The sequence below is a fragment of the Dasypus novemcinctus genome, chromosome 8, assembly GCF_030445035.2.
Source record: "Dasypus novemcinctus isolate mDasNov1 chromosome 8, mDasNov1.1.hap2, whole genome shotgun sequence".
Taxonomy (NCBI): domain Eukaryota; kingdom Metazoa; phylum Chordata; class Mammalia; order Cingulata; family Dasypodidae; genus Dasypus; species Dasypus novemcinctus.
This window is the reverse complement of record NC_080680.1, coordinates 58531859-58554754: the sequence shown is the minus strand read 5'-3', so window position 1 is coordinate 58554754 and position 22896 is coordinate 58531859. Positions and strand designations below refer to the sequence as shown.

At 39.0% G+C, this 22896-nt stretch overlaps 1 protein-coding gene across 5 annotated transcripts in view; it reads right to left on the bottom strand.

Annotated features, from left to right (window-relative positions):
• The window catches only part of CCDC171 (coiled-coil domain containing 171), a 549802-nt gene that overhangs the window by 225102 nt on the left and 301804 nt on the right, over nt 1-22896 (bottom strand). For all 5 annotated transcript variants that reach the window (XM_058301890.2, XM_058301891.2, XM_071216746.1 and 2 more), the window contains 2 exons: nt 20093-20319; nt 19424-19606 (listed from right to left, as the gene is read on the bottom strand). In XM_058301890.2, coding sequence (XP_058157873.1) covers nt 19424-19606; nt 20093-20319 — 410 coding nt within the window. The remainder of the gene's footprint in view (nt 1-19423; nt 19607-20092; nt 20320-22896) is intronic.

The window sequence follows — 22896 nt, the reverse complement described above, 5'->3', positions numbered from 1 at the left end:
TTAAGGTTAAAAAGAAAAGTTTAACTGAGTTTTTCAAGTTTATTATCAAAACCTGTCCATGGTTTCCCGAGGAGGGCACAATAGATGCAAAGTGTTGGAGTAGAGTAGGTGACTGTTTAACTGACTATTATAAGACTTTTGGACCTGAAAGGGTCCCCGTCACCGCCTTTAGCTACTGGCGGCTAGTACAAGATGTACTAGGAATCACCTCCCAACCTCCTGATATAAAGAATTTAGTTACAGAAGGGGAGACTGCTTTAAAATTAAGTTCTCAACCCCTTCGGGTTGCAGTAAAAAGTCCGAACATCACTCGCAACCCCACCCCTCGTGCCCGGCTTGCCTCTTAGCCTAATCTCCCTCAACGATGTAGATACTGAGCACCTACACCCTGCCACGCCTTCCGCCCCCTCTCCTGAGGATGGAAATGGCAAACACAACCCAAAGACTCTTGATAAGAACATGGAATGCAACCTTGAGCCGCTCCCACTCCTGCCCTTTAAACCCCCCCCATATGGAATCTCTTCCAATCTAAATCCTCCGTTTTTATATCCTTTGGCTTTAATGCCTTCTCTTACAAACCTCAAGCAACCTCCCGCTCTTTCAGGTTCTTCTGAAATTAGCGAACTTTGCGCGCAGCATTTGAGAGCTCACCCAGACTCTCATAAGTGTTTCACTTCCTAAAACCAGGAACAAAAACCCTCAGCTCACCTTCCCCGTTCTGGCCAGAATAACCCTTTTCAAAGTTTGTAGACAAATTGTGCACGGCTGCAGAAAAACTGGCGATACCAACACAGAAACAGACTTTGTTAAGCAAATTGCCTTTGTAAATGCAAATGCGGCTTATCAGGCCGCAGTTAGATCTTATAGAAAGTAGGAGAACTTGTCTGGTTACTTCAGGCTTTGTTCTGAAATTGGCCCCGCCCATCAACAAAGCCAGCCACAAGCCCCAAAATCCAAACAAGCTTATAAGGCAATCAATTCTGTTCCAGCAAATGCCCACCCCTTTCACAACTCCTTGGGCTCCCTACTATCTACATGACAATGTAGCTCTGGGCTAGTGAAGACTAATATAGTTAATCCACTGGTATGAGAGAAAAACGTGGCAACATTTGTGTTTTGTTTTATTTCCATGCTAATTCTGATTGGGCTTATTTAACCAAGATAATAAAATGAGTACAAAATTCTTATCAAGGTCTAAAAGGAATTTTCAGTTTTAAATCAATAATTATCTCCAGAACTTCAAGTCTCAGTATAGTCTTACAGTAATTATCCAAAAATGTGTGCTAATGGTCTGCCTAACTGCTGCTCAAGTTATTTTAACTGATCGCTGATAACTAATAAAAATGTTTCCAAACACAAGCTTGCATATTACAGGCAACATGAATTCCAGAAGAAATCTTGAAAGGTACAATCTAAGATGTGCTATATAACAGAGGATTTAAAAGCAGCTATACCAAGAAAGTAAAGAATTATGAGTCGATAGAAACACTACTGGACTTCCGGCAAGATGGTGGCTGAGTGAGCTTGCCTTGCCGTCTCTCCTGGGAAGAGGCAGCTGGGCACCGCTGGAGGTTCTCCGGGACTAGGCTTTTTCAGGATTTTTTCAGGGCAGGAAGTGTCTGGACATCGATTTGGTGGGAAGGTAACGAAAAGGACTGGTCTATAAGATATAAATTGGGACTTTTCAGCAGGGGGAGGCAAGATGGCAGCTGAGTGAACTTCCCGGTTACTAGCTCCTGGGGGGAATTGGCTGGGAGGCGTCGGAGACTCTTTGGGACCGGCTGTTTCGGGATTTTTCCTGGTCCGGAGGTGTCTGGACATCGATTTGGAGGGAAGGTAACAGAGAGGATCCATCTGTGAAATATACACGGAGATCCCAGCTACCTGTGAAGGATTCCCTCCTTGGGTAGGCGGAGCCGAGGCAGCTAGCACCGCGCGGAGCCCCGGCGGGCGGCGGCCAGGGTGGCCGAGTCCGGCCGAGCCCGGCTGAGCCGCGGCGGGCGGGGGGGCGGAGCCCGGCTGAGCTCAGCCGAGCCCAGCCGCGCCGCGCCGCGAGCGGGAGAGCCGAGCCGCGCTGCGCCGCGCCGGGCGGCGGGCGGGAAAGCCGAGCCCGGCCGAGCCCAGCTGAGCCCGGCCGAGCCGCGGCGGGTGGCGGGCGGGGGACCGGAGCCCAGCTGAGCCCAGCAGAGCCTGGCGGTGGGGTTTCTGTTCTTTGGTTTTTTTATTTTTTTTATTTTTTGTTATTGTTGTTGTTCTTTTTTTTTTTTTTTTCAATCCCCTCTTTCTTGTCCCCAATATTCTTCTTATACTATTTTACCTTAACAATACAATAGGTACTACAGGAAATACCTAACATTTGCTGGGTTTCCTCACCCTCCACTGCCTCATTTCTCTGTGAATAGATTTAGCCTATCTACACTATCCCCTTTCCCCTACAACTTGATATCCTCCACCATCTGCTATCTCTCCTATATTCCATCTCCCTTTCTTTGATCCACAAAGTGTCTAACTCTTAATTTCTAATACCTTTGTTTAGTTTTCCATCTGGTATTCGTCCCTGAAACTATTACCTCTCTTTTCTCTTTCCCTCTCTCACGAAAACAATAGCCTCTTAGTACGTACCACATTCCTCCCATATTCAGTCATCTACCTCATTATAGGTACTTTCCTACTACTATAACTCTACACAATTTACATGATCTAACCTCCATCCTCCCAGAACTCATATTGTTGCTTTGTAAACATATATCACCAATACTACTTCATACTTTTTCCTTCCTTACACAATTGACTTTCCCCAGCACTAATACTTTCCGTTAAAGTGAGCTTAACTAGCAATAAGAAATTGGAATAAGAAGAACAAAGTGACAAAGAGAAGATATAACACTTACGCAAAAACAACAGCTAATTAATCTCCAAGACTAGACAAAGAAGCTAAGGAACTGATTAAACCCGTCAAGAAAAAATGTTGACAAGACAGCAACAAAAATCTACAAACCAAACCAGTAATCAGGAAAACATGGCTGAATCCAATCAACAAACTGAAAATCAGGAAGGGGGGCAGGACTTCGCACAAGCAATGAAAGATCTCAGAACATTTATCACCGACAAATTTGATGAAGTAATGAAAGAGGTTAACAGCGTGAAGACAACACTTGGAGGGGAAATTGCAGACATGCGCAAAAAAATAACAGATATGATGGAAATGAACACCACAATTCAAGAAATCAAAAATACACTTGCAGCAAATATCAGCAGACTAGAAGAGGCAGAGCAGAGAATTAGTGATGTGGAAGACAGTGCATTGGAAATCAAACAGATAGTAGAAGTGGTCAATAAAAAGGTAGAAAAAATCCAGATAGGACTTAGGGACCTGAATGATAACGCAAAACGCTCAAACATACGTATTATAGGCATTCCAGAAGGAGAAGAGAAGGGAAAGGGGTCAGAAGGAGTGTTGCAGGAAATAATGAATGAAAACTTCCCAAATCTACTGAAAGAGACAGATGTACATATCCAAGAAGCACAGCGCACTCCACTGGTCATAAACCCCAACAGGCCCACCCCAAGACATATACTTGTCAAATTATCCAATGCTCAAGACAAAGAAAAAATTCTAAAAGCAGCAAGAGAAAAGAAAACCATCACATACAAGGGAAACTCCATAAGATTAAGTGCTGATTTCTCATCTGAAACGATGGAGGCAAGAAGGCAGTGGTATGATATAGTCAAGGTACTAAAGGAAAAAAATTTCCAACCAAGAATACTCTATCCAGCTAAACTAGCATTCAAAAATGATGGAGAGTTCAAAATATTCACAGATAAACAGAAACTGAAAGAGTATATCAACAAGAAACCTCCCCTTCAAGAAATTCTTAAGGGAATTCTGCAGGAAGAAAGGAAAAAACAGGACAGTCAGAGATGGAGGAGAGTGTAAAAGCAACAAGAAAGACAAAAATAGAAGGGGAAAATAAAATAATACAAACAAAATATAACAAACACAAATCCAACCAAAATATGGCTACCATAAATAACTCTCTAAACGTAATAATACTGAATGTCAACGGATTAAACTCACCTATCAAAAGATTCAGACTGGGACACTGGATAAGGAAATACGACCCATCTATATGCTGCCTACAAGAGACACATCTTAGACCCAGAGACTCATGGAGATTGAAAGTGAATGGCTGGAAAACAATCATACAAGCAAACAACAACCAAAAAAAGGCAGGAGTAGCTATATTAATATCAGACAAAATAGACTTTAAATGCGAAACAATTGTGAGAGACAAAGAAGGATACTATATTTTAGTGAAAGGGACAATTTGTCAAGAAGATCGAACAATCATAAATATTTATGCTCCTAACAAGGGCGCCTCTAAATATGTGAGGCAAACGCTGGAAAAACTAAGTGAAAGAATAGATGCATCTACAATTATAGTGGGGGATTTTAATACACCACTATCAACTCTGGACAGAATATCTCAAAAGAGAATCACTAAAGAAACAAAACATTTGAACAGTATATTAGAAGAGCTGGATCTAATAGACATATATAGATCATTACACCCAAACACAGCAGGATATACATTTTTCTCAAACGCACATGGAACATTCTCCAAGATTGACCATATGCTAGGCCACAAAGAAAGGCTTAATGAATTCAGAAAGATCGAAATCATACAAAACAATATCTCTGACCACAGTGGAGTCAAGCTGGAAATTTGCAAGGGACAGAGACCCAGACTTCACACGACAATCTGGAAATTAAACAGCACACTCTTAGAAAAACAGTGGGTCAAAGAGGAAATCTCAAAAGAAATCAATGACTACCTTGAAACAAATGATAATGATAACACAACATACCAAAATTTATGGGATGCAGCAAAAGCGGTACTGAGAGGGAAATTTATAGCCATAAATTCATACATCAAAAAAGAAGAAAGAGCTAAAGTTGAAGAACGAAAAGCACACTTGGAGGAATTAGTTAAAAAACAACAAACTAACCCCAAAGGAAGAAGAAAGAAAGAAAGATCAGAGCAGAACTAAATGAAATAGAAAATAAGAAAGCACTTGAAAAAAATAAACAAAACCAAGAGCTGGTTCTTTGAGAAAATCAATAAAATTGATAAACCCTTAGCTAGATTAACAAAGAAAAAAAGAGAGAAGATGCAAATACACAAAATAAGAAATGAGAAAGGTGAAATCACCACTGACCCCACAGAAATAAAGACTATCATAAGAGGATACTTTGAAAAACTATATTCCAACAAAAATGACAATTTAGAGGAAATGGACAAATTCCTAGAAATACATAAGCAGCCCATACTGACGAAAGAAGAAATTGATGATCTTAACAAACCAATCACAAGCAAAGAGATAGAATCAGTCATTAAAAATCTCCCAACTAAGAAGAGCCCAGGGCCAGATGGCTTCACAGGTGAATTCTACAAAACATTCCGGAAAGAACTAACACCAATCCTGTTGAAACTATTCCAAAAAATCAAAACAGAAGGAACACTGCCTAATTCCTTCTATGATGCCAACATTACCCTAGTACCAAAGCCAAACAAAGACACCACAAGAAAGGAAAATTACAGACCAATTTCTCTAATGAACCTAGATGCAAAAATACTTAACAAAATACTTGCTAATCGTATTCAACAACACATTAAACGAATTATACACCATGACCAAGTGGGATTTATTCCAGGTATGCAAGGATGGTTCAACATAAGAAAATCAATCAATGTAATGCACCATATAAACAGATTGAGAGAAAAAAACCACATGATTATATCTATAGATGCAGAAAAGGCATTTGACAAAATACAGCACCCCTTCCTGATAAAAACACTCCAAAAGATCGGAATACAAGGAAACTTTTTGAACATGATAAAGAGTATATATGAAAAACCTAAAGCCAACATTGTTTACAATGGCGAAATCCTGAAATCCTTCCCTCTAAAATCAGGAACAAGACAAGGATGCCCATTGTCTCCGCTCCTATTTAACATTGTCTTGGAAGTACTGGCTCGAGCACTGAGACAAGAACCAGATATAAAAGGCATTCAAATTGGAAGGGAAGAAGTCAAAATTTCATTATTTGCAGATGACATGATCCTATATATAGAAAACCCTGAGAGATCTACAACAAAGCTCCTAGAACTCATAAATGAGTTTAGCAAAGTCGCAGGTTATAAGATCAATGCGCAAAAATCAGTAGCATTTCTATACACCAATAATGAGCAAGATCAGGAGGAAATCAAGAAACAAATACCATTCACAATAGTAAATAAAAAAATCAAATACTTAGGAATAAATTTAACTAAAGAGGTAAAAAACTTATACATCGAGAACTATACAAGATTGTTCAAGGAAATCAAAGAAGACCTAAATAAATGGAAGAATATTCCCTGTTCATGGATAGGAAGACTGAATATTATTAAGATGTCTATCCTACCAAAACTGATCTACACATTCAATGCAATCCCAATAAAAATCAACACAGCCTTCTTTAAGGAACTAGAAAAACTAACTATGAAATTTATTTGGAATAAAAAGAGGCCCCGAATAGCCAAAGACATCGTGAAAAAGAAAAACGAAATAGGAGGAATCACACTTCCTGACTTCAAAACATACTACAAAGCTACAGTAGTGAAAACAGCATGGTACTGGCATAAGGAGAGACACACAGACCAATGGAATCGAATTGAAAGTTCAGATATAGAACCTCATGTATATAGCCATATAATATTCGATAAAGCCACCAAACCCTCTCAACTGGGAGAGAATGGCCTATTCAACAAATGGTGCCTGGAGAACTGGATAGCCATATGTAGAAGAATGAAAGAGGATTACCATCTCACACCTTATACAAAGATCAACTCTAGATGGATCAAAGACCTAAATATAAGAGCCAAGACCATAAAGACCTTAGAAAGCAGTGTAGGGAAACATCTACAGGACCTTGTAATAGGAAATGGCTTCATGAATATCACACCAAAAGCACGAGCAGCAAAAGAACAAATAGATAAATGGGACTACCTCAAAATTAAAGCCTTCTGCACCTCAAAGGAGTTTGTCAAGAAAGTAAAAAGGGAACCCACACAATGGGAGAAAATATTTGGCAACCATATATCTGATAAGAGACTTATAACTTGCATATATAAAGAACTCATAGATCTCGAAAACAAAAAGATAAACAACCCATTTAAAAAATGGGAAAAAGATTTAAACAGACACTTCTCCAAAGAAGAAATACAAATGGCTAAAAAGCACATGAAAAAATGCTCCAAATCCCTAGCTATCAGGGAAATGCAAATCAAAACTACAATGAGATACCATCTTACTCCCATAAGATTGGCAGCCATGAAAAAAACAGTAGAATACAAATGCTGGAGAGGATGTGAAGAAAGGGGAACACTCATCCATTGCTGGTGGGCATGCAGAAGGATCCAACCATTCTGGAGGACAGTTTGGCAGTTTCTCAAAAAATTATCCATAGATTTGCCATATGACCCAGCAATACCACTGCTGGGTATATACCCATCAGATCTGAAAACAAGGACACAAACCGATATATGTACACCAATGTTCATAGCAGCATTGTTCACCATCGCCAAAAGTTGGAATCAATCCAAAAGTCCATCAACAGATGAGTGGATCAATAAAATGTGGTATATACACACAATGGAATACTACTCAGCTGTAAGAACCAATACACTACAATCACACGTGATAACATGGATGAACCTTGAGAATCTTATGTTGAGTGAAGCAACCCAGGCATTGAAGGACAAATACTATATGACCTCAATGATATGAAATAAGTTAACTGCCTCAGAGAGCTAGAGTCTGGAAAAGTGGCTTACTGGAAATCGGGGGGTGGAGGAAGGATGTGAGTTAATGTCTGTAGGGGTGGAATCTGTGATGAGCTGGGGGTAAGTATGAGCACAAAGAAGGGACAAAATGGGGGCAAGGGGTTACCTTCGGGTGGGGTTTTCTGGGTTTGAGGGGGGCTGGGGATGGGAAGAGGGGTAATATGGTCCAAGAAATAGGTGGGAGGGAGGGGCAACATACAAACATGGGAGAGTGCCAGAAGTTCATTGAGAACTAAATGTTGAGTAAAACGTATCAAAGTATAAGTAGGAGGGTTACCTGGTTAGGACGCTCAGGGGGTATGGTCTGATGCGGGAGACTCCGGAGGGAATAGCTGAAGGCTCATTTTGCCAAGGTGGGTTCTACCATTGGGTGGGGTGGACCCATATCCTGGGGAAGACTAATGCCGATGAATAGAGAGAACTGTATCTCTCGTGAGAAAGGACGGCTCCCAGGGCATTAGATTGGCAGGCATTGTGGGCCCTAAGGGGAGGGGAAAATGGACGTGCAATGGATGGAACAAAGGTAAATAAGGGGGCAAAAGAGGAGTTATGTGAGAGTACATGAGGATGAATATAAAACAGCTAATATTACACCAAAAACATATAGGGGACGACAGACTAATAATGAAAACCACAAGACAAAACATAGGATAACTAAAAAATTTAGAAAACTGTACAACCTAAAGTATGGACCACATAGTAAGCACAAATGTTACTTTGTTTGAAAACTATACTTTCGGAATCTGTACATCAGTTTCAGGAAATATGATATGAATAAGTTAAAAGATTATTGCTGTGGAAGGGAAAGGTTTTATGGTGGATCTGGGGAAATACTGTATATTGTATATATGAATTTTGGTGATCTAAGACTCTTCTGAAGCTGACATTATGTTGGGATTCACTTTACGGGAAGTTTTGGATCACAGAGTGGTTCAACAATGGCAGCGGAGGAATACTGATATGGGATATTATTGACAGGATATATATGGTTGACAGGGAGTTATACAGGGCATATGCCCAGGGTATATGGTAATGTCTATATATACTCATAGTGGAAACAATTAAAAACAACAGCTGGGGGGGTACTGGGCTCCTGGCCAGGGGGTCACTGTTGTGGGCCCTGGGAGAGCAGCGGCAATCCTCCAGGTGCAACGGCAAAAACCAGGAAGGAAGGAGGGCCCAACAGTGGGCTCTTGATACTAATGGCTACACTTTTGAGCCTATGCACCTGCAATAAGAACAAGGCCTAGAGTAGCATTGTGCCTGGGGGTTTCCTCCTGACAGCCTTCATGTTACTCAAATGTGGCCACTCTCACAGCCAAACTCAGCGTGTAGATGTGATGCATTCCCCCCAGCGTGGGACACGACACCCGGGGATGAGCCTCCCTGGCACCGAGGGATCACTACCACATACCAGCTGAAGAAGCAACTAGAAAATGACCTTGAATTAAAGATTCAATGCAGAACAGCAGAATATACCTATCTACATATAATAACATGACTTCGGGAAGCGGTTTGACCTAATGTAAGGGGGAAATGGAAAGGAGAAATGAGATTATAAGGCTGTGAGTCTCTAAAAAAGAGTCTGAAGGTTGTCAGAAGGAATACCCCTATGTACAACTGAACAGAGTCTAAGAGACAGATAAGGTAGATACAACCCCAGGTATTGGTTCTTTCGAGGGATAAAGAGACCCACGGGTTCTATGGTCATGGCAGAAGGGGTTCACTGCCATGACAGATGGCCCTTCTTTGGAGCTGGTGTTTCTGCGTGATGGAAATGGACTCAGAGGGGATCTCTTTTCACAAGACTTGCATGCTACTTTATTGGAATTGTAGTTGGTGCTGGGTTTAAGATATATGTAGGGGATTTGAATCTCTGGACTGATAATATGACACCCAGGCCCAGAGCCTCAACAGACTTCAGCTCCTACACTTTGACTTATTGGACTTACTCCACTCAGCTAACATGGAGTTGAAGAAGGTCAACCACCACAACATGGAGCCTAGAGTGTCTACAACTAGAAGCGGGAAGAGTGCATCCAGTACCCATGTGGAATCTAAGCCCTCACTTGACATAGGTGTGCAATGGACACAACCAATCCAATGTCCACAGAGAAAATGTGGAATGGGTGTGGGAACGGTAGCCATGGGGGCTGCTGCGTGTGGGGAACGGGAGGAAGAGATGAGATGTGGAGGCATTTTCGGGACGTGGAGTTGTCCTGGATAGTGCTTCACGGACAATTACGGGACACTGTAGATCCCCCCAGGGCCCACTGGATGGAACGTGAGAGAGTCTGGGCTATGATGTGAACCATTGACTATGGGGTGCAGTGATGCTCAGAGATGAACTTACCAGGTGCAATGGATGTATCACGATGATGGGAGAGAGTGTTGCTGTGGGGGGAGTGGGGGGCGGGGGCAGTGGGGTTGAATGGGACCTCATATATTTTTTTTAATGTAATTAAAAATAATAATAATAATAATAATAAATAAATATTAAAAAAAAAAGAATTATGAGTCGATTGTAAATAAACTGTATGTTTCTGTTAATGTGTTGTAATTGTTTTGTGTTTGTCTGTCTGTTCATTCAATGTCAATGTATATTGTGATACCTCCGGATGGTAAATATAAATTACTAGAAATTTTTAAAAGAGCTCTATTCAAATGGCCAAAATTTAAATAAGCGCTTATATTAATACTTAAGTTTATTATATCAATACATAAGCTTAAATGTTAATAAGATATCTACAACAATAAAAATTGTAAGTCTTGATTAACAAAATTAACTGTACGTCTTCATAAAAGGTTGTTCTTGCCCAGATTAAAATGAATAACTTATTTTTCTTCACAGGATAATATAAAGAATGTAAAGCTTAAATGGATATTAAAAAGGTTAAAAGTTTGTGAAAATGCTAACTGAAATGTAATAAGTTTTGCAAAAAGGCGTATTTTGTCCTAAAGTAGGATGGCTAATTTTTCATAAACTCTTAAAACTTAATTTGCATGTGGCAAGTTGTAAAAGGTATTGTAATAACTTTAAGTAAGGAAATGTGTTCTGTAAAGATAAAATTTGTCTTCAATAGTCTATATGGTTATAAATAATTATAAAAGGTTTAATAAAGCATTGTTTACATTAAGGTATTAAATGGCTAATTCCAAAGGGTCATTCTTAAGTATATATAAAACTGAATTGATGATGATAATAATAAAAGGTAATTTTATAACAGGAAAGATTAACAGCAACCAACCTCCCCTACCAACTTGTTTTAGGAAACTGTTTCTAATATTGCATGCTACTAAGTATTTAAAGAAAAGTTCATTATTTTAACAAGCTTGTTTAGTGTTCACAGTATTATGTTATAAGAAGTTTGCTTAATAACTTTGTATGTAGGCTATATGGAATTTGTTTTTATTATTAAAGAAACAGAAAATGATTTTGTCCTGAGATAAAATAATTGATTATTGGAAAGAGTAGAGTATAGGACGGAACCTGAGTGAATGCTGAAACTGCAGAAGGTTGGTGGAAAAGGAATTTTTACAGTTAAAGTTAAATAAAATTTAATGGGTCTATCTATAAAATTTTACAGGCTTTGGTGTCGGGTAGTATGCTGATGCAAAGTTAAAAATTTTTGTTCTTTCTCAAGGCCTCTCACCATTAATCTGTTTTGGTAAAAGTTCTTATCCTCAGTCAGTATACAAAGAAAGTCTGTCTTGTGTTTCTTGTGCTTATCGTTTCCTAGGTATCCCAAGAAAGAAAGCTTTATCTCTTAAAGGAACATAACATTCAAAACTGCTTTCTCAAAACCTAATCCTGAACAGTAGCCTTTTATTCCAATCTAATTATAAGAGATTTGTTCTTTTACCTTGAAAGAAAAATTAAAGTAATAATTAAGTTCATTTGATATGTTATAAGTTAAATAAAAGGTGTTTTAAAGTGTTATAAAATTAACAAGTTTTTTCTTTCCTTTAACCCTCTGTTAATTAAAGTTGTCTGAGTGAAAGTTTTCTATAAGTGCTTAAGAGTGTATAAAGTTACCAATATTTCGGCATAATATTAAAGAAAAGTACAATGTGGTTGATTATGGTTTTATTATAAAAGAGTATGTGTCACAAAAACAACCTCTTATCATAGATTAAAGAAACAACATACTATGCAGCAATCCCAAACACTGCTAGTTTGTTGCAAAAAGTTAAAGTCCAGCTGTATTGCTATCACTTTGTTTTAAAACTTGCTGACTCTCTTTAGTGTCTTACACAAATCAAGCCAGCTGCATTCCTTTCTCTGTAAAAAACCCAACAATAAACTTTTGCAGTGCTTTTCAAGGATGTGTGCATAGCCCAACCATCCTGTACAGTATTTACTGATAGTAATAGTAATGGAAAAGTAGCATACATTACTTTTCAAAAAGAACAGGTTTAGCCAACTCCTTATTCATCTGCTCAATGCACAGAGCTTTGAGCCATCATTAAAGTTTTACAAATGTTTTAAGAGCCCTTGAATATTGTCTCTGATTCTGAATATGTATGCCTTACTGTCAAGCATATTGAAACAGCTCATATCTTTGCTACTGATGAGTTATCTCAACTTTGCTCTGACTTGCAACATCTCATTAGGTTAAAACCTATTTACATTATTCATATATCTCTCATGCCTCTTTGCCTAGTCCTATGACATCAAATAATGCTCAAGCTGATTTATTGGTAAGGTGTTTACAAAGTGCTCGTAATTGCCATGCTTTAACTCATATTAATGCTAAAGGCCTGTGAAATAAATATCAAAAGTTAACAAGACTACAGGCACAAGGAATTATCTGTACCTGTCCCACCTGTGGACCCTTAACTACAGTGTCTTTTCAGGCTGGGACTAATCCCAGAGGCCTGACTCCTAATCAATTAAGGTAGATGGATGTTACTCACATACCATCCTTTGGTAAACTACAATATGTTCATGTTTATATGAATACTTATTTTCATTTTACGTGGGCTACTGCTCAAAGTGGGGAACGGTTTCATCATGTTCACTCACACCTCTGTTCTGCTTTTGCTGTAATGGGATGCCCTCTGAAAATTAAAACTGATAATAGACCTTCTTACATTAGTAAATCCTTTGAATCTTTCTGTTTAAAATATGGTATTAAACATAATACCAGCATTCCTTATAATCCTACAGGTCAAGCCATAATTGAATGCAGCCATCATACCCTAAAAACTATGCTTTTAAAACAAAAAGGGGGAGATGATGGTATTATAACACCGAAAGATCAATTAGCTAAAGCTTTATTTACTTTACATTTTCTTAATGTTTATAATTCATTAACACCTGCGGAATGTCACTCTGGAAAATGTCAAACATCTACAATAGATACAGGAAATGAAGATCAACCAATATTCTGGAAAGATATTTTAAGCAATGTATGGAAAAAAGGCAGGATTATAGTAAGGGGGTGAGGCTATGCTCTTATCATTCCAGAAAATGGAGAACAAATTTAGTTATCTGCAAAAAAGATTAAACTCCAGAATGAAGAGATGGAGTCTTCTACAACTTCTGATGATGGTAATCGTAAGTAATAAGGAAGCTGCCAGTAATTACACTTATTAGGCCTATATACCTAACCCCCCATTACTTAGTGTTAACCTGGAAAAGTCCATTCTTTCTTTTATATCTGAATAAAACCCATATATTCCCTATACCAATTGATAATCGATTGCCAATTAAACCCTATTAAGAAAAAGAATCGATAATCTCATATTACCATTTGATTATCCACGCTTATGCATTGGTAATCATCCTTCCTGTATGTATGTTAAAAATCAGGCCATAGCTATCTTCAAAAATAATAATACTCAGTTTATTGTGGCTTTATTTCCCTCTTACGATTTAATCATAACTAAAAATCCTACTTATGATTGTCTGCAAAAAGACAGTAGGGATAAAGAAGGATGGCAAGAATGCCATATAAGAAGAGAATCTGTCATTTTTAATGATTCCTATGGAATAGTGTGGGAAAGTGCCCCTATGGGGAGTCCCATTGAATATAATGACAGATTTATTTGGCATGGTCTAAATAGTAAAGGACAACAAAAAATAATTTTTACTAAAAATAATAGTGTTTGGAAACAGAAGGGGAAATGAATCCCTTCTCCATGGTATAATATCACATCTATACACAAGCAGAAGTATCTGTGGAAAGTTTTTCTAGGAATAGCTCCTACTAGAGAATGGATTGGGAATAATAGTAAGAATAGTCAATATCTGCATTTAAATCAAATTCATTTTCAGGCATGTGTAAGAAATCCTTATGTGTTTGTGGTTGGAAAATTAACTATAACCCAAAAATGTACTATTCTATAAAAATGAGGCCTTGCATCCTAGTAGCCATTACCCCACAACTAACATACTATGGAGAAGGCAAACTAAAATATTTTACTATCCCCATCTGTGTCAAAGAGAGCCGCCCTCCTCCCTATATTGGTAAAAAATTAGCCTCACAGGTTCAGTCGCTGCAGCTGCCACAGCACGTGGTGCTCTTAGTCATGGCCTCATCAGCTTGCAATACTTTGAACAACAACGACAAATTAGCCTGGAATCCAGTGCGCAGTCTCTTAACTCTATGCAGCAGCAACTAACATCCCTCGCCCAAGTAGCTTTACAAAACCGCAAGGCCCTTGACTTACAGCTGAAAAAGGGGGAACCTGCCTTTTCCCCAGGAAGAATGTTGCTACTATATAAATAAATCTGGAATTGCAGGAAGGGATACTGCCCTCCCAGTCATCCTCCTCCCCGATGTTAGTGTTATTAATGGAACTGAACCTGTACCTATCCCCAGCATGGACTACATTGCCGGCCACTCTAGGAGAGCTGTGCAACTTATCCCACTTTTTGTTACCTTAGGCATTTCTGGAGCCCTAGCCACTGGTACTGCGGGGTTAGGACTCGTTCTTACCCAATATACAAAATTATCTAAGCAATTAATTAATGATGTCCAGGCTTTGTCGAGCACTATACAAGATATTCAAGATCAAATAGACTCTCTAGCTGAGGTAGTGTTACAGAACAGAGGAGGGTTAAATCTGCTTACAGCAGAACGTGGAGGAATATGTCTAGCTCTGCAGGAACAGTGCTGCTTTTATGCCAACAAGTCTGGCATTGTTCGAAATAAAGTTAAAAGGCTTCAAGTGCAACATTCTTAATACCCCATAATAATACAAAATGGCTGTGTTCCTCCACCGGCCTCACCCCACGTCTTAGCATCCAAGCCCTCAACACCCCCCGTGCAACCTGCGTGCTTGCTATTATACTCCCCCACATTTATTTTCACAATGATAACCAATTCTTTGACTCCTGGCAGCGTCACCTTCTACCAACCTACGTACAGAAGAGAGAAGTTATCACCGCCATTACAATTGCTTCACTTCTAGGTCTTGCTGGAGCTGGTACTGGGATTGCAGCCCTCACCACACAACAAACTTACTTTTCCTCTATCAGGAGAGCTGTCGATGAAGACATAGCCCGCCTCGAAAGCTCCATTTCCCATTTAGAAAACTCCCTAAACTCATTATCCGAAGTCGTCCTCCAAAATCGCAGAGGCTTAGACCTCCTCTTCCTTAAAGAAGGGGGACTTTGCACAGCCCTAGGAGAAGAATGCTGCTTTTATGTTAACCACTCTGGCCTTATTAGAGACAATATGGCCCAGGTCAGAGAGGGACTAGCAAAGCGTAAAAGAGAGAGGGAAGCCCAGGGAAACTTCTCCTGGGGATTTAATGGAATCCTTCCTTACATCCTCCCCATACTAGGCCCATTAATAACCATACTTCTCATACTGTCTTTCGGACCTTGGGTAATAAAAAGAGTTATCCAGCTAATCAAAGACCAAATTGACTCCGCTCTCAGTAAGCCTATTCAGGTGCATTACCACCGGCTCCACCTCGCTGACCAAGGTGTGTCCATGGACCATGCAGACTGTCTCCCCTCCTGGATGAACTCTCCCCGCCAATAAGCTGCTGAGTGCAAGGCACAGCACTGCAGGAGACAGTTAGAGGTAAGCACAACCTAATTGATCTCTGAGAAGTATGCCTCATTGTTACAGGGGTGCGCTCTGTTTGCTAAGGCCACTAGGCAGGGTGCTTCGACCACATTCGGCCTGCAAAGACAGGCGGGATGCGTCGATAGCATTCTGACTGCTTAAGGAGCTGGGCTGGCTAGCCAATGACGGGCAACTGAACCGACCTAACAGTCAACCTAAGACAGGGACATGGCCTTTTGCTGCCATGCCTCCCCATGACGGGTAAGACTGGTCATGTGTGTGAGTGAGCTGAAACGGCTCACCGGGTGCGGTTCCAACCTAAATCAGGCACAGCCCCCCCTCATTCCATCTGCCTTTACTGCATACTCAATAACACCCCTTCCCGAAAAATCAGAGCCGTCTACATCAGGGAAATGAGGCCTCTACTTCCCTCAGCTAGCCGTACTGTGCTAATAAAAGAAAAAGGGAGGAGATGTTGGGAGCTGTCAATATGAGTATACACTGAGTTCAGCAATGCCAGCAACATGGCCACCAGAGCAGAGCCCACTTCCTTGTTCTTCTCCCTCCCTGCTCCTTTGTTCTCCGTCTTCCCGCCACTGCCCAGACTGATAAGATAGTGCGCAGGCGCAAGACGCGAAACTAAAGTCTGCCTCCCACCCCGGCAACAGCAACAACCAATCCTTAGCCTCCACCACCTCACTCCCTGCTCCTCCCCCTCCCGAGGGTATATATACTTTGTCCCCTTTAATAAAGTTGCAGCTTGATCAGAACACTGTCTTGCTGTCATTCTTCGTGTCTCTTGTCCCACCATTCTTTCTCGGCAAGTTTCGAGCCCTCGTTGCCGTCCCGCGGGCCGGGTCAGGAGAAGACAACAAAGACAGCAAAAGCAGCAGGACGGGAAGAGAGGAAGGGGGTAAAATAAATAAATACATCTTTTTTTTTTTTAATTGAAAACAAATGAAATGTCCATGAATAGGAAACAGCCAAATAAATTTTGATTCACTCATATGACAAGATTGTTCAACTGTCTAAAATAATATTCATAATTATTTTATGGAAATGCTTATGGTACATCAATTTTTTAAAATTATATACAAAATTATTCCAAACTACATCTGGAAGGCACGTATATGCCTCTATACACACAGAAAAATGTGGGAAATGAAATGTATTCACATTTCAACAATGACTGGTTTTGGGTGGTAAGATTATAATAATTTAAACTTTCTTCTTTACACTTTTTTGTATCTTTATCTATAGCTATCATATATTACTGTTGTAATCAGAAACAAAAATGTTAAACCACTCAAAAATTTTCCTTCGCTGGGCAAAAAACTAAGAAAGTGAGGGAAAAAAATGTGATGTCTTCAGACATTTGCTGAAAAGGAAACTATTAATTACATCTTATCAGAAAGGTAATTCATGATTTCTTGACCTGCCTAATTTACAAGAACTCTCTGTCCTTTAAAGGTATAGCTATTTGAGATAATTAATAATATCAACAATTTTTTTTTTTAAATTTTGGGAAGGAAAAATAATTTATTTATGACCAGCCAGGCTCGGGAGCTCTGTCCAAATAAAACCCGAGTCCTAATAAGATTTTCGAGTTCCTTTTATACAGAAGAAGAGTTAAATGGTTCTTTAATATCAACAATTTATGTAACCATAAGATTAAGAACTAAATCGCTACCTGTTACTGTCTCTGTTTTCACAAATGTTATTACAAATTTCAAATAAACCAAAAGATAAATTTAAAAGTACTTTCAAAATGAAGTTAAACTTGCAAAATTTGAGTTCTCCCACAGATTGGAGAACTAAAAGTAGCTTACTCCTATAAATAAGAAACATATTTTATATTTATATTAACTCTCATCTGTTGTATAGAGCTTTGAAGGCTCAACATAATTTTAACTCTGTGCTCCTACTTCCATGTTAAGAACAGAAATGTTAATAAGTAACCCAACTACAAATGGAATATGTGGATATCTGAATTTCATGGTGCTTCATACAGTCACACATATTTATCTTGTTGTTTGGCATACAGCCCCTTCATGTTCAATGTTGTTTGGCATAAAGCCCCTTCTTTTTGAACTATCCTCTCTGCCTTTTAAAATAATACATGAAAATCCTTGATAGAAGTTAGACAAATTTAATATTTCTTTGCCAATACAACTTTTTTTTTAATTGATTTTGTAAAAATATTATATTAAAAAAATATATATGAGGACCCATTCAACCCCACCACCCCCACCCCACCACTCCCCCCCCAGCAACACTCAATCCCATCATCATGACACATCCATTGCATTTGGTAAGTACATCTCTGGGCACCTCTGCACCTCATGGTCAATGGTCCACATCATGGCCCATACTCTCCCCCATTCCATCCAGTGGGCCCTGTGAGGATTTACAATGTCCAGTGATTGCCCCTGAAGCACCATCCAGGGCAGCTCCAAGTCCCAAAGACGCCTCCACATCTCGTCTCTTCCTGCCATTCCCCATACCCATTAGCCACCATGTCCACTTTTCCCACTCCAATGCCACCTTTTCTCTGTGGACATTGGATTGGTTGTGTCCATTGCACCTCTATGTCAAGAGGAGGCTCAGATTCCACATGGATACTGGATGCAATCCTCCTGCTTTCGGTTGTAGGCACTCTAGGCTCCATGGTGTGGTGGTTGTCCTTCTTCAACTCCATCTTAGCTGAGTGAGGTGAGTCCAATAAATCAGATTGTAGGTGCTGGAGTCTGTTAAGGCTCAGGGCCTGGCTATCACATTGTCAGTCCAGAGATTCAGATCCCCTAAATATATCTTAAACCCCAACACCAACTACAACTCCAGCACAGTAGCATGAAAGTCTTATGAAGAGAGATCCCATCTGAGTCCAGATTCATCACGCATAAACACCAGCTCCAAAGAAGGGCCATCTGACATGGCAGTTAACCCCATCTGCCATGACCATAGCACCCATGGGTCTCTTTAGCCCTCAAAGGAACCAATACCTGGGGGTTGTATCTACTTTATCTGTCTCTTAGACTCTGCTCAGTTGTGCATAAGGGCAATCCTTCTGACCACCTCCAGACTCTTTTTTAGAGACTTGTAGCCATATAAACTCATTTCTCCTTTCCATTTCCCCTTACATTAGGTCAAACAGCATTTTATGCCAATACAACTTGATCACAGTAAATAACCTATTTCACTCAAAATGTTTAATATAACAAAAGAGGAGTGGAAATCCCATCACCAACCCCAAACATCAGGCTCCTCAATTGGAGGAATGATAAAAGGAAAGCTTTCTAAAGAAAGAAATTCTACTAATGTGAATTAGCAGCAGGCTCCTCAATTGGAGGAATGATAAAAGGAAAGCTTTCTAAAGGAGAAAGAAATTCTACTAATGTGAATTTGAATTACTTTGTAAAAACAAGCATAATAAAAAGTCAGAGAAAACAAAGCATATATATACAGCAGAGACGAGCTCACCCAACCCATATTTTTCTATTCCAGTGCACTTACGGACTGCTTAAATTCATTTAATTGCATTTGGAGACCCTGGGCCTTGTCAAGTTCCTTTTTCATTTCATTCATATTTCGTTTGAATTCTGTGACCTCTAAGCGCAAGGAGCGGCGCTCTACTTCTGCGGCATGCAGTCTTTGCGTAAATCCAAATATTTGCTTCTGTAATGATGCTGTGTTCTTCTGTTGGTAAACAAGGGCAGTTTTACATGACGTAACTACAGATTTACTATGTTTCAATAGCCGTGGCCATTTTAACAAAGTGAACGTAACATGTTATACAGAAAGCAATACCACTTTAAAAAAAAAAATGAAAAAAAAAGAAAGAAAGCAATACAAGCTATGACTGAAATGTAGAGGTGAGAGTTTTATTTTGTATGTGACTAATAATTTGGTATACATGAAATGAAGAAGAAAATAACATATATGGCTAGAATATGGCCTCAAAAAGTTCTGCTACATTGCACTTATAGAGACCTAAAGCCAGAACTTTTGTATTTTAATATTTTAGACATTTGGAAGTGCTTTTATTTATCTTATTAAGTTTACATGAAATCCAAAGGAAATCTGCATATATTAATGTACACCTAATTTAATTTAGACTACAACCAAGTCTGATTCAAAATTTCATTTACAAGTCCTGAGATCACTATTATATTGCATACATACCATAATGGGCACATGGCCACGTAGACCATACCTCAAGGCCAATGTGTTTACTTTATGAAGTCCACGGGCCAACCTCTGAACCAAGGAATCTTTTTCCATATAGGTAATACTTCTGCTACTATGCAGAGGTATACTTTCCATTGCCAGGCTAATTTTATCCATGAGTTTTGCAAAAGAATTCTTGGCTGCACCTATCAGTATATGTCCACAAATTCTGGAATTTGGATCTTCAAAGAAAAAAAAAAAGTGAATTGCCTCTTTTTCATTTCACAACAATGCTGATCACACATGAAAATAAATTCTCAATTTTATATTTCCCATTCACCTGAGTAATTCATTAAAAAGTTCTAGCATTAATTTTCACTATAAATAAAGGAAGGCAGAAAATAGCTTATCTACTATACAATTTGTCGTAAGAAAATCTGCAAGTATTTACAACATACCATTCACACTGAACACTATGACACCAAAAATTAATCACTCTTCCTTTGTTTTAAAACCTCACATAAATTCATTTTCTTTTTACAACTACTGAAGCTTGTTACCTTAATGGCATACTATTTATATTCTCAGACAAGAAAATATAATTTTCCTTATTCCAAGGCAATTAAAATTTTACAACTACAATTACTTTTTTCCCCACAGGATTTCAGTAATCATCCCTCTCATATAATGGACTTAAGGTCCAACATAGTCTGTTTACCGCTAGGTTGATCAGGTCTGTAATTAATAAGTGAGTTTAATGTTGATAAATAAAATTGTCAGTGCTCTTTCTGCTAATTGGTATTCCAGATAACACTTAATAGGTTTGTTTATACCTTAATAAAAGTCATGTAATTTAGTTTTCTCTCTGTTAGGCAGGCCTTAATTTGTCATTACTTATCTTATGATACTATCCATGTAAAATGACAAGCATGAAGAGAGTATTTAAATTGAGTACTATACTATTCTACATTTCAAGAGCTTCTCCTGTTGAAGTTAATTTAAATCTTCTTAATACAGTAAGCATAGAATCAAATTTGGCTACTTTATCCAATATAAAATACTTTGTAATTATAAGAATAGAATATATATAGTTCACACTAAACAAAATATTGATCAAGAAGGTGATCGATCAGTGGTTTTCTAGGCCATAAATTTTCCTGTTTTCTAAAATTTGAGCTTCATTCTATTTCCTTTATTCTACATGTATAAAACTAAAAGTAAATGTTTAAATTTATGCAGCAGTCACAATTTGAAACCACAACTTAGAAGGTATACATAAAACAGAAAATTTTAATTGGATTAAAACATAATATCCTCTATGTACAATTTTTTTCTATTAGATAATGATGCATTAAGTTCTAAGAAAATGCAAGAACGTAATTTTAATTCTATATGTCACTTGTTAAAAACATATTCTCTAGAACTCCCATGGACAAAAATACAAAGTATAATTTTAAAACCCAGTCCTTTGGTTAACAATATAATCCTTAAATAAATCATGAATGAAAAAAATTTTAATAGCTTTAATATACCAATCAACATACCATACAGAAGACTGAGTTAAAAAAACTACTGAACTATAGTATGCATTTAATAGGTTCCTAATGAATGGGGGGGAAATTACTTTATAACATTCAATGTAATACATCATTCCAATACTTAATGAATATATTCCCTATTTCTCCAGCTAACTTGCCAATTCCTTAACTGTGTCTTTTTCATCTAAGTATACTCTTCTTTTTTTTTTTTTTAAGATTTTATTTATTTCTCCCCACCCCGTCATTGTTTGCACTTGCTGTGTCTTCCTTGTTTCTCTCTCTTCTTTTTTTAAGATTTGTTTTATTTATTTATCCCCATCTCCCTTGCTGCCTGCACTCACTGTCTGCTCTCTGTGTCCATTCGCTGCACATTCTTCTGTGTCTGCTTGTCTTGTCTTCTCGTCTTTTCTTTAGGAGGCACTGGGAACCGATCCAGGAACCTTCCAACGTGGGAGAGAGGTACTTGATCGTTTGAGCCACCTCAGCCCCCTGGTTTGTTGTGTCTCTCATTGTCTTTTCCTCTCTGTCTCTTTTTTTGTTGTTGTGTCATCTTGTTGAGTCAGTTTTCCACACAGGTCAGCTTGCCATGTGGGCCAGCTTGCCACCCAAGTTAGCTCACCTTCACCAGGAGGTCCCAGGAACCAAACCAGGGACCTCCCATATGGTGGACAGGAGCCCAATTGCTTGAGCCACATCCGTCCCCTCCTTGTTTCTTCAGGAGGCACCAGAAACCGATCCTGGGACCTGCAATGTGGGAGGGAGGCACCTAACTGCCTGAGCCACCTCTGTTCCCTGCTTTGTTGAGTCTCTCATTACATTTTTCTTCCTGAGTCTCTTATTGCATCATCTTTCAACAGCTTGCTGTACCTATTAAGTGATGCAGCTTGCTGCATCAGCTTTCCATCTTGCTCATCTTCGCTTAGAGGCACAGGGAATTGCCAAAACCTGCTTTGGTGATTCTCATTATATTTTTCTTCTTGTGTCTCTTGTTGCATCATCTTGTTGCATCAGCTTGCTGCACCTGCCTGCCACGCCAGCAGTCTATCTTCTCTAGGAGACACCTAGAACCAAACCAGGGGCCACATCTGGAACCAAACCAGGGGCCTCCCATGTCACGGGCGGAAGCCCAAGCACTTTAGCCACGTTCACTTCCCTAAGTATACTCTTTTTATCTTCATTGTTCCAGCCTAGCATATGTGGGCATTTTTTAAATGTATATTGGATTAATTCTATTTCTGTTTACTTCCATAGTAGCTGCAAAAATGCTGAATAGATAAATAC